Raw genomic sequence first — 13,082 nt, 5'->3', positions numbered from 1 at the left:
TACCAATATTAATCATTTCCATCATTTGAAAACAGTCATCTTTTGTGTGAGAGTAGGCTGGCTCTTACTAATGTGATGTTTCCTGTCATCACTCATTAATTAGCGCTTGTGCGTTGGTCAACGATGACTATGTGGTGTATCAAGGTTGTCCACAAGGTCAATCACAGGAGTCTTTCTCACAAATTACGCATTCGATGACTCTCTTCTATTTTGAGGTTTTATCTTTTTGATCTTTCTTACTGCATAGTGCTGGTTCAGCTGATTGTTTTTCATTTCTTCTTCTTTCACCTTCATAATTCTCTATCAGTCTGTTTCAATTGCTTCATGGTGATTATTCGTGATCAAGCAAAGCAATGAAAGCAGGTAGCATTTAGAAACTTGATATAAGCTTGATGCACAAACACAGTAACACAGTAGATTTTTACATCTGACTTAAGCATCTTTGCAACACATGCTGCCTTGTAACTGAAATTATTGGAGAAATTGAATATCATACTTTGACAGGAATTATGATGTTTCACTCTGAAAGCAATCTTTGAGTGCTTTGAATGCTTCAAATGTCAGAGCTATTTCTCTATCAATAGAGAGCTAGATGAATGGGCTTTCCCAAAGGTCATGCTAACATCTCACACCTATTTCCTTTCTATCCATCTCCTGTCTATCCATCTCCTTTCTCTCAAACTGCTTATGTGGTTGCTTTATCCAAACTCGCTTTATCTTTCCTGCTTTGGCTATCCTTAATCCATTATCTGTACATTCTCTACCATTTCTGGCCTCCTTCCTCTTCCTCCATTGTTTCATCCAGACGCCCTGGGTGGAGGGGAATCTCTACTCGGTGGTCCCCTGCTCTCTCATTCCTCATCGGGAGTTCAGGTGCTGCCTTCCCCAATGTCCTCCACCCCTGCTCAGTCTTTGGAGCAGTTCATTCCGGCTCCACTGGCCAGTGCACAGCTTCAGCCGGGTAAGACAAACACTCATGATGGGTTTGTAATGAGATGCACTGGGACCGATTACACCTTTGATTTAGCTCAGTGCAATGGGACAGAGTGTTCCTGATTAGAACTTTGCAATAAATGTGTATCCACAATTCTAGGGCCCATCTAGAAGCCTAAAGCTTTTTCTCCCTAATTTGGTGTTGGTTAGTTCCCACCCACCAGCCAGCTCTCCCCTATCATATAACCGGGGAAGGTGAAGGCTTGCATGCATATGGGGTGGGGGTGGGTTTGGTTGGGGGTGTGATATCTACCCTCTTTGACATACATGAGCTCACAGATGCTTATGATTGGCTAGTGACACTGTGATTGAGGAGAAGAGAGTGAATGTCACCTCTCTCACCTAGGGACCATGTTGCTTTCTTGTACTGTTGTCCACGAATGGTAGTGGCATCACCAGGATTCAATCTTGAGATCTCCGGAGAATAGGGTAAACGCTTTTCCGGAGCCCAAGAACCTTTTTTAAAGAGTATATGGATAGCCCTAATGGTTAGATAAAAATGGTAAGTTTCCAGTAAAGATTGTCTCTCCCTTCTTGGAAAATGAGATATAAACCAAAGGCTTGGTAGTACCAGGATCCTGGGTTCAGTGAATATTTCAAGTTCAAATCCTCACAATGCCAGGGGTCCAGAAAGCAAAATTGACCCTGCTCTTTGGGTGGGAGGAATGGCATGATTCAAAAGATGCAGTGGCTGGCTTGACATGTCACGGAGGAAGTGTTAGCCCTCGGGCCTCCAAGATTAGGAACCTTTTTTTGTGATGAGGGGAGACTAGGTAGTGTGTGGGAACTGGCAACCACTCAGTTGAGGATAACTTATGATACAAAAATATTATGTACAATTTTCTTTTCGGTCTAGGGTGTATTTTCATCTAGGGTGCCAGGGATAGGCTTTGCAGAGGTGCCAACAGTTTGGCCGTAGCATTTGTGATTTTCTCTGGTGATACGGGAGACAGCTGAAAACTACTGAAAGCATTTTCAGTAATGCTTTGCTGTTTTCTTAATATTCCATGCTGCACATCTAAAGAAAGTACATAAATAAATTAGCTTTAAAAAATAAATTTTCTACGGACTTGCACTCTAGTTTTTTGGGGTCGAATCCAGTTTTTTCTCTCTGCTTGCTACGATTTTCTTGTTAGCAGTGTTGACACCTCTGGCTTTCGATCCCCCATAGCTTTAACCCAAATAAAGGGGTTACTGAAGATGGGATGAAAAAAATGAAATCAGTTGTGCTTGATTGCAAGGCTGCTCCCAGTTTTATACATCAATACAGTACAAATGAACATATTTGGGGAGTGGAACAAACTGGATAGTGTTCTGTATATAAAAAAAGACAGACCATTGCAACCCGTTGCAACCTTTACATTCAGGCTGATCTTGCTTTTCTTGTTTCTGTGCCTCTACCTGTCACTTTCATTCATACATTCTATCTTTGTTTCTCTCTCTTGCTCTATTTTTGCTGGGCTGCACTGCCTCTCTAACCTGCTTGGCTTACCCTATATCCTCTCCAGCTCCGGATCAAAACCCTGACAGCCAGTTTGATCCCATTCCAGTGCTCATCTCCAAAACCCCCAGCCAAGGTAAGGAACAGGAACAGGACTCCTGATCACATACCTCCTGACCTTGTTCCAGCAATCATCCAAAAAAAAGACAGAGGTTTTATCTATTAATGAAATCAACAGTGCTGAAGGTTAGGTTTTACAGGTGGGTTGATGGTTGATGAGGTGAACCCAGTCCTTGAGGCTTGAGGGCTTATTCCTTGTTCATGTAATGCTTAGATAATTCTGCATTACTAAATATTTATCTCAAAGAAATGACGCTGTTTTATATTTAAATATTATCAGCCAATTTTGAAGAAATAGTTATAGTTCACATTCTGCTTACTTAAAATAGCATTTTCTCATATATTTTATAAGGCTGTATTTGTTCAAATGTATAAATCTTTAAATTGAAATTAGTGTATATCCTTCATGCTAAATATAACCAGAATTAAACTGCAGATAAATATATAAATTAATATGCTACAACAGTATCAGTCATAGCTCAAGCCTATATAGTCTAGTTACCTTTAGTTTTATTTTTGTGTGCATTTTCCCCGTGATGCCGGTATCACAAAAGTTTCAGAGCATACTTTGGACCTATATTTAAACCTAATGAAAAGGGAGTGATATCTCTTGCTAGGCAGTTAGTTAACTTCAGCGAGGCTTAACAATGTTGCAGTGGATTATTTGTAATTGAGGAAGGCAAAAGTTGACACATTTTCATAGTGATCCCGATTAAAATACGCTTAATTTTACTGCCCTGATTAGAAATATTTAGAATAATATTCCAAACTTTGTTGCTGGCTCTGGAGCAAAACATGAAGTCGTCCGATGTTCATCTCTGAAATGCTGTAGCTACTCAAAAGGAACCTCCACTTACTTTTCTCTTTATTTTTCTCCCTCTTTCCTTCATAATCCTTTGTTGCAATGTACATCACACCCTATTTTTGCTTTTTTTAAAAACCTTTTATTGAATCTTTCATTTCCTTTACGCTGTTTACATGCTTGCTGTTTGCTTTGATCATATTTTGCACACACACCTCTGTTTTCCTCTTCTGTCTTCCATCTTTCTATCTACTTTCCCCTTCTCATTCCTCTTTTTCCTCTCTCTCTCTCTTTCTCTCCGACTCTCTCTTTTCGACTCTCTCTTTCTGGCATGTTCTAGGTGGTAGCAACAGTGGCAGCTCAGAGACCAGTCTGCCCAATCTGGCCTGCTCCCTGCTGCTGGTGGACCAGCTCATCGACTTGTAGAAGACACACAGAGAGAGGGGGAGGGAGGGATAGAGGGACAGAAAAAAAAACATGCAGGGAAAATGTGCAATTCATACACAAAGCTATAGTTTAGGTTATGAATGAAACAAGATAATACTATACTGGATCCCAAAAGACTGTGTCCTCCTCCTCCCATGTCTGTCTGTCATTCACGTTATTGTTGTTTTCGGTTTTTCTTCTGTTGCGCCATCATTTGCATAAAAACCCATCATGCTGTATGTGCACCTGGTCTATAGAGCAGGACAGCACTAAGTCTGTTCCGCGGTAGGGACGGCACAAGAACGCAAGGATTTACAAGTGATAACAGTGACATAATGTTTTATAAGTTACTTTACAGTCCAGTATCAAATAACAAGACGTAAATCCTTCCAGAAATTGAGCTGTAATTGGTTATTTTGCCATTTTATGCAGGGACCGTGGATCGATTGCTCCCACTGGCATCAGGGACATGAACATACGTTCTATAGATCATCACTAGGGCTCCACTACGGGCCCTTATTCTGGTCCAAAGATACACCAACAAGCTATCTGTAGCTACAAACACATGCAGTAATCCAGAAAAACTGAGCAAAACAGTGCTGTTCACAATGTAGTGTAAATTATACAGCAAAAAGCTGCCACATAAGGGCTGGTTTATACTTCTGCGAACATGTGCAGACATTTACATAGGTGTCTGCTAGGACCCTTGAGTGAAATATGAACGTTTACACTAGGGGGTGGTGTTGCATGTACCAAGCCACAAAGTACAGAACAATAAACAAACTCTCATGCGTCACTTTAGTAGAGCGAAGGGATATATGAAGAAAAGTACTGTACATGATAAAGAACAGGTTTATTTACACAATTTTTTTCTATGCTCACCTCCACATCTTCGTCCATTTCACTTTGTTGTCACTGTCCATGAACTGCTTAGAAGATTGAGCAAGTCAAGGTGTATCAATGCGTATAATGTCATGCCTCTTTCGCCTTTGCACTGATTCTGCTTTGGGTCTTGTCCTAACTCCAGTGCTTGTCTTAATTGGAGATACTCTCCTTTCCCAAGCAATCACCAACACCCTTGATTCACAAAACATGTTGTTCACATTTTGGAGGTGTCTGCACTGACTGTGGGTTAATGCTGATATGTTTACGTGCCTCTTCACCAAAGTGTAAATCAGCCCTCACTCTGCTACCTGTACTTGTACTCCATTACTGCATGTATAGACGTGGAATGTTGTGCAAAAACAAAATTCCGATAATGTCTTTCACCACAGTTAAGTACACAGCAGAGTTAAGTACACCAAGTTTCCTTGAGGCCACAAACATAAGCCAGCGGTATTCAGCTAAAATTTGTAAAGGTCGAGCTGCATGAAATTCTTTGCTTGCAAAGATCATAACCACTAACATGATCAAATGGTGAGAAGAGTAACCTTTAAATGGTTAACCATTAATATTTATTTTATGATTATTCAAAGTGGTTATATTTTGTTTCCTAGTAGCACTTCACGTTACCACTTTCAGCTAGCTCCATGGACTCTGAACAGATGAGAATATGCGCTTATTACTCTGTCCATTCGTTTTCAACATTCTGTTTTCATCAGCCACATTTTGTCTCTAGCCCTGTAGCTGATCTCTGGTCAGATGAGACACCTTCAGCTAAATAATTTGCCTTGACTCGAATGACTTAGATGAGCCACAGCAGAAGATCTGCTACAGAAGCCGAGCTGGTTCATGTTTCGAAAAGAAGTGTCGCTGAACTATGGCCATTTGTTTCTCCGTACATTGAACAGCTCTGGTACAGTATTTTCTTGAGTGTTTGGTTATATCCACTCAGAGACTTTGCTGAGTCCAGACTGAGTTCCACCAGTTGATGACCCCTGAAATAGATTACCTGGGAAAGGTACCGAAAATTACATGTGTATAGCACAGTGGAATGTAATGCTCCAAATCTGTTTCTCAGCACAATGCTGGGATCAGAACAACTCCAAACCAAATCTCACCTGGAGGAATCCAAAGACTGCAAAAGGAGGAAGCTCTGAACACTTCCTTTTCAGACAGAACCTAAGCGCTGACTCGAGGGATTTCGGGTTGTCTTATATCTTATTGCATGATTTCGACTTGTAGCACATTCCAGCCTTACTGAGGCACAACGAGCACAGGAAGTGCAATATACAGGAAGTCCCTCTGCCGAGCGCCACCACATACACGTTTCTGCTTGCTGATGTCACGTAAATTATAATGATGGCATACACTCCATATACGCCTGCTGTGCTTTAAATATATAGTCCGTGCAGGGCTGATCAAGCTTACACCAAGCTCTGCATGTGCAATATCAATTATAGACATATCAGCAGTATTAGCATAAGATATCGCATCACTCAATGTATTCACACTGCTGTGTATGCGCTTGGACCTTTAATATGATCAGAGATTAGAAATTCAGCTTTATTGCTATTCTCAGGACATGTCGTGTGCTCACATTATCATTTATTGCCTCTGTGTGTTCTGCCTCTGATTTGTTTTCAGTCGTTTGTTCATTTGTTCATTCCTTGAGCTTGTGTTGCTTTCTGCTTTTTGGTTTCAACCAAATTTTCCATGTTTTGCTTTATGTGCACAAGTCCATCATATCATTAATGTTTTTTTCCCCATTAGATAGAAGTTAAAAAAAAAAAAAAAGGCTGCATGTGCATATCCAACATTTGAAACATGTAGTTAGAATATTAATCATTTAAAAAGTCACAGAACTCAGTGTTCTTGTTAATTGTAGCTGTTAATAGTGTTCTTGATGAATGTATGAACATCTACACTCAAACTGCATTATTCTTATCACATTTATTACAGTTTATGAAGTGTATTTTTATGTAAATCTGAAGTGCAAAAATCTTAAATCCAGTCTTTTCTTACTTTCCTTCTCCATATTTTATTATATTGCAAGAGTGAATCATGCAAAGGCATTTTTATGCTTTGCTGGGGATCAGTGCAGTACTAATCATTTTGTACAAAATGGTTTTATAAGAGTTTTAAACTTGTCTGCTGGAGAGACAAACTGATCACTAGATGAAGAGAAAAAGCTTTAAAGGTGCAGTTTGTAGTATCTAAAAATGATTTAGGCCTAGTGTAGTCATATACTATTAAAGTAGGTATGGCTACTTTCAGCTTCTTCAGGCTTGTGTTTAAATTTTTCTGACCCGGAAATTAGCTCCACCCCTACCAGAACAGAGGATCTAGCATAACTCAGAAGGAAAATATAGCTTCTACACAGGCAGAGGTGATAATTTGTGCATCTCTTACACCAGTTGGCTCAGTGGCTAAAACTTTAGGCTACTGACTACACAGAAGGTTATGAGTTCAAATCTCAGCACTTCAGCCCTCAACTTTTCAGTTGTATCCTGTCTCAATTGTAAATGTAAAAATCGATGTAAAAAAAAAAAAAAAAGTTAAATATCAATTCACCTCAAAAAATTACAAACTGCCCCTTTAACTCTTGCAATCATTTTTAATCAACACTTCATTTTTAAAGCTACGTTTTCTTTCATCCTGTGAGAGGGAGAGAAAGAGATTGAGTTTGTAAAGACATCCTTTCTCCTTTCCTTTAACTGAGCTTATGATGGAATTGACTTCCTGAGGTCGCTGCCCTGTCTCCACTGAGCACGAACCTTTTCTTTACACGTCTTCTGCCTCATGCTGCAGGAACAGGGAACGAGTATACAGCCATCCGTTGTACATTTCTCTAACTGTATAATAAATATTACACCGACGAAGAGTGCCAAGCTCATAAGCAGGGCCTGAGCACCATTTCAGAGAGCAGTTTTCCCAGGACATGTCCTTACATTTAGATAATTATATGATATAGAGAATTATGATTGCATATCAAAACCAGTGTGCTACTGTCCACAGACCGCCATGTGCATGCTGATCTCAGATCCTTACTAAAGCACTACTGTCACATGGAATCACTTCCATCGAGACGTTAGTGCTAGTAAAGTATACTTTAAGTTAAAGTTCGATGTTTCAAATGAAAGAATAGTATTTTGTTTCTGTTTTTAATTCTGAAGCAATGCAAATGTAGTGGTTGTGTAATTATGTAAATTTCTGTAGTTAATGTATTCATTCTCATCAAACTTAGCAAGTCCTCGTCCCCTCGTACCATCCGGTTGTATGCAGCTTGTAACGTGGCTGACCTATGCAATCCTATTTGCAGTAACCCCACCCTGGCCAGCCCCCCCCCCCCCCCCCCCCCCACACACACACACACACACACACCAAAACGCACGCTGCAACGTGGCTAAATGCTAAGCAATTTAGCGTCGCTGATAGTCCAACGTTTTGTGTTGCAGTGTATAGCTTACTCCTTCCGGTCAGGATAACATGAAAAACATGACCAATACTTGACCACAGGTATTTTATCAGTCTGTAAGATTGGCAGATGTATTATCTATCAGCGTGGTCCTTCTATTTTTATGAGATGATGATAAAAATGAATTCCAAAAGATTGGGATGGTGAATAAACATGTAAATGTGAACAGATGTCCGTAGTGTCTTGTTGAATTTGTTCTTAGAGTTGTGTGCTGTGCAGTGGAACGGAAAAAAGATAAGAGGTAGTCGCAGATGTGATGATAGTCTTATTCTTCTATTCTTCTTTTGTTACTTCTTAAAAGAGTTTAAATAGTTTGTCATAATCCAACCCCATAGAGAGAAATCTCATTTGCTTTTAGAAAGATTGAGAGTGCCAAAGGCTTCTGTTGATCATTCCATTACATAACATATATTGTTTTAGTAAGAAATGGCTTTTTATTCCCCAGCTTGTCCTAAGCTCCCCTTTCACTAACCTTAATTTATTTTCTTTTTCCTCTCTTTTCAGTCTTCCTGAAGCTCACATTTTGCTTTTTCCCCTCTCCAGTTTCCTTAGGTTCCATTGAAACACCCATAAAATCAATAGGCTCAACCCAATATCGTAGATGAACAAACAGACAGGTGACAAATACCAGGATAGTAAGGTGCTGGGCCACCTCGAGCCACAGGAACTGCTTGGCACAGATTCAGCAAGTCTCCATAACTGTACTGGAGTGATGAACACCCTCAGTTAGTATTTTAATGATGGTGGTAGTCTAACACGTTGCTCCAGTATCTGTTCAGTTGGACTGAGATGTAGTGAGTGTGAAGGCCATAGTGTATAATCTACATCATTTTCATCCTCATCAAGCCATTGTTTGAGCCCTTGTGCCCTGTGAATGGGGGCGGAGTCATCCTGGAGGAGACCACGCCCATCAGGATAGAAATGTTTCATCATAGGATAAAGGTGGTCAGTCAGAAGAACTGTAGAGTTGATTTGCAGTGATGCATAGGCCAAACCATGCCAGCAAAAATAAATAAATACTCCCCACATACATTTCCTTTAATTTGTCACCTGTTTGTATATAAGACCAATTTGGCAGTTCACACTCTGGTTATGTTCCAGTATGCTTTATCTACTGTGCCCTGCACACAACCACTCATTTTTCAAGACTTTTTTCCACAGTAGGTATGACGGATAAAAGTAACAAAAAACTTCATGCACATTTTTTACGAATTTATTACGCAATTAATTTTCGTTATTTCCACCCCTCGTAAATGAGGAGCAGGGAGGGGGAAAAGGCTTGAACGACATGTAGGCTGAGAATTTATTCTAAAATCAGTCCTCACTTCAAGATTTAGATTTCTAGAGTCATAGTCTACTGCTATATTAACCTTTCCTACATGCGCTACCCTCTGTCCACAGTCTGAAGGTAAGAGTTTGCTCCGTCACTGTATCTGTATCTTATGTCTGACTTTGCCTTCCTTGTTTCCATGAGTCTTAGCGTTACAGATTTCCATACATTTCCATTTAATACAGTATCTCTCCCACTTTCACTGAACCATGTAAAAAAAATTTCTAACATTTTTCATCCTATTTGTATCCCATGTGACACCAAGACATACTTTTTTTAATTTTTTTTTAAGATTTTATACACAGCTTATTTTTACAATATGTGGAAACAAGGCTGAAGTCTTTCTATGGTAGCTGTTGTTTGTGGGCTGGGATGTAGAAGTGTTGTAGATATTTGGTGTTCTTCCATAGCGTCGTTGTGAATTATTGCTTGTTAGTGTATGTGAATTTTTTTTTTCTTTTGACAAGAGCTCATTTGTTTGGTCTCCTAGTCTGTGTTTGTGCCTTTTACTTTAAACATCTCTCACAAAGAAAGTTAAAAACATTGTCACGATTAAAAGGATTGTATTCACGGAAAATAAGATGCACAACTTTGTCATTACTCCAAAACAGGTACTCCACCAGCCAAAACATGTTGTGCTCTTTTAGTTGTGTACTACAAATGTTGCTAACAGGTAATGGAAGTCTATCATCTGAAATTGTTTTTGTTGAAGAATTGGATGTCAGCTATTTACCGAGAAGAATTTGTGTGACGTAGACTTCTGTTACTTGTTACCTACTTTAGCCTTGTAGCTTTTGTGCAAAAGTAAAGAAGCAAACTTCGGACACCAAACATGTCTTGCCTGATCGACTACATCTACAGTAACTGTAAGGTAAAATCTATAAGGTAGAATCAGCAAAATGGCATCTCACATAGTATCTTATTCACATCAAGTGTTTGTGTTAGCACCTCTGTCGTCCTAGTTCGACCTCACGAGGTCATCTTGCTGAATCTACCACAGACTGTGAGCACTCACTGTCAGTACTCACTGATGTCATTTTTTCTTGTCTCTCTGTTCTCCAGAAGCCAAGGGGAAGACTAACGGCTATGGCGAGCTTTTAGGTGACGAAGCAGAAAACCCCACTGAAGACTGGATGCACTCCAGCGATGAAGACGACGAGGATGAAGACGAGAGGACGGGTGATGCCAGGCCGAGCGAAGCTTCAAGCCTCGACTGCAGCGGCTCGAGACCTTTGTTGCAGGACTTTGAGGAGGACGAAGAACAAGAGCTGGATGCCTCAGGAAACCTCCAGACATCCTCGAACCTTGAACCCAGTGACGTCCCACAGTCCCCTCTGATTACCCATCTGCCCTCTCAGAACCACTTAATCCAGCTCTCCGAGCCCGACGCTGATGTCTTCTCCAAAGCGCCTTTTCGGGTGGTGCAGGAAGACGACAGCGACGTGGATGTGTTTGCGAACGCTCCGTTTCCTCGTCCACAGGCTTCGTCTCAACAACCAGACGTCTTCCTCCAGGCGCCATTTGGAAAGAAAAAGGAAACATGGGGGACGGTTTACACTCATCCAGTCCCACAGGCTGGGATGCAGCGTTCCAATATGGTGCCTTTTAATCATGGAAGCCATGATCAGAGTGTCCTTGATCAAGTAGCCCCTTTGCCCTTTCGACCTCAGGCTTTAGCGAAATACTCCAGACATTACGAGGGACCTGAAGTAAACTCTGATGATCCGTTTCTATCTGCGCCTTTTCATCGTAAAGGACCTCAGGAGAAGCACTAAAGTGGTCTACGTACTAATCTGTTCATCTCTGCATCCTTTCAATTGAGATGATTTTTTGATGGAAGGATGCTGAGAAAGTATCTTTGTAGTGTCTACTAGAGAAAAGGTAGAATCCTTATGTGAAAACAAGAAACTGTATGCAAGAATGAAGCACATACTTGCTGAGGCGTGGTCTTTACCTGGATTGAACTACAATGCAAACCCAAATGTGTGTTCTTTGCCTACCTCAGTTTATTCCTATGCTGAGAGAGAATCTGATATGCTCATGGTTTTCAGATGAGTGTGCACTTGAGCCTGGAAGGAAGCATCCTTGCGGAAATGTAAACTTATTTCTTACATGGTGCACTTCCTTAATATCACCTACTTACACTGGTGATGGAAAAATCCCCACCAATGGAGAAGTTCTCGCTTTTGAGTGTTATTGAGCTACACTTTAACACCACGTTCAGATGGTTGCACAGGTTGACACAATAGCACTAATATTATCATCAACGGTCTTAGTGTTTAATTCTTGCTTCCTGACATTGAATTTATCCATATGGGTTGGCATTTTTTTGTGATTTTCCGTTTCCTGAGCCTCGATATTAACTTTGCTTAATGCATGACCATAAACATGTTGTGACATGATAGAAACATTTATTCATCTTCAGTAAGTGCTTTATCCTGGTCAGGGACGTGGTGGATCCGGAGCCTATTCCCCGGAACGCTGGGTACGAGGCAGGAATACATCCTGGATGGGACACCAGTCCATCATCCATCAAACTCTTTCATACCTGGGGGCAATTTGGAGTCTCCAATCCACCTACCAGCATGTTTTTGGAAGGTGGGAGGAAACCAGCGAACCCTGAGGAAACCCACCAACCCCTGATTGCAGTGCAGTTGCAGGGTTGTTCTGCCATTTCAGTGCTGTTTTCTTTAGGGCTCCTTCATATGCTGGATTTTGTTGCACAGACACTGACATGTAGATTGTGATTAAAACTGACACTGTCATCTTGTCTTAATTACAGTAATTAAGCTATTGATGATTGTATAATGACGGTCATTGAAATCTGATGAATAATCACACTCCAGTTGATGGGCCACGTTGCTATATTTGCATTTGGACAATAAGGTCCACAGTATTGTGCAGTTTATCACTTGAACACATACATATATACATGCTGTATTTCTCCAGGGTTCTTGAATCTGATATGAACCCTTGGCGGTTCCAAATATCATTCTTTCTGTCTGTCTAGATTATTTTCTTTCTACCTCTCTTCCTGATTCTTTCTTTCTCCATTTTTTTGTGTGTGTAACTTAAATGCAATGACCTTGCCTTTGGTCTCCTGACACTCCCTACTGGGACAGTAATGTTGTGTAGGAGGGTGTGTGTATGTGTGTAAAGAGAGCTGTGTATGTTTATAACAGTCTTGAGGTATTTGGTGACATGAAATGTATCCATGTTTGAAGCTTTTGGAGGCGTGTGTGTGTGTGTGTGTGTGTGTGTGTGTGTGTGTGTGTGTGTGTGTGTGTAGTTGGGGTTTGTGCATGTTCAGCGCCCCTGCAGTCAGAACTGCAGTTTGTGGTGTTTAAGTCATCATGAAGGCATTCGTTTGAAATACTTGGGTTTTCCAAAGCGCTCGTCGGTTTGGACGACATTCATCAAAGTGTGTTATGTACAAATAAAAAAATGAGGAGTTGTGTATTAATATATATATTTTTCACAATAATGCAAAGGGTGTGTGTGATGCATCTTGTGTTTTATGTAAGGAATAAAATATGACTGGGCATGCTGTTATAGCAAAAAAAAATCATAAGTTAATTATGGTGCTGTGTTTTATTCCTCCTATACTTCAGAA

General features: G+C 40.5%; 1 protein-coding gene across 11 annotated transcripts in view; it reads left to right on the top strand.

The window, feature by feature from the left end:
• The window catches only part of aak1a (AP2 associated kinase 1a), a 45,051-nt gene extending 32,006 nt beyond the window's left edge, over positions 1-13,045 (top strand). For 4 of the 11 annotated variants that reach the window (XM_026945782.3, XM_026945781.3, XM_026945784.3 and 1 more), the window contains 3 exons: positions 806-961; positions 2,502-2,570; positions 10,532-13,045. In XM_026945782.3, the coding sequence (XP_026801583.1) occupies positions 806-961; positions 2,502-2,570; positions 10,532-11,244 (938 nt within the window). In that variant the 3' untranslated portion in view covers positions 11,245-13,045. Of the gene's footprint in view, positions 1-805; positions 962-2,501; positions 2,571-3,696; positions 8,023-10,531 lie in introns of those variants that run through there. The other 7 variants (XM_034306458.2, XM_034306459.2, XM_026945786.3 and 4 more) reach the window with 5 other exon arrangements.
• The last annotated feature ends 37 nt before the right edge of the window (positions 13,046-13,082 follow it).

Source organism: Pangasianodon hypophthalmus, chromosome 8 (genome assembly GCF_027358585.1).
Source record: "Pangasianodon hypophthalmus isolate fPanHyp1 chromosome 8, fPanHyp1.pri, whole genome shotgun sequence".
Lineage (NCBI taxonomy): Eukaryota > Metazoa > Chordata > Actinopteri > Siluriformes > Pangasiidae > Pangasianodon > Pangasianodon hypophthalmus.
This window is presented reverse-complemented; position numbering and strand designations above follow the sequence as displayed.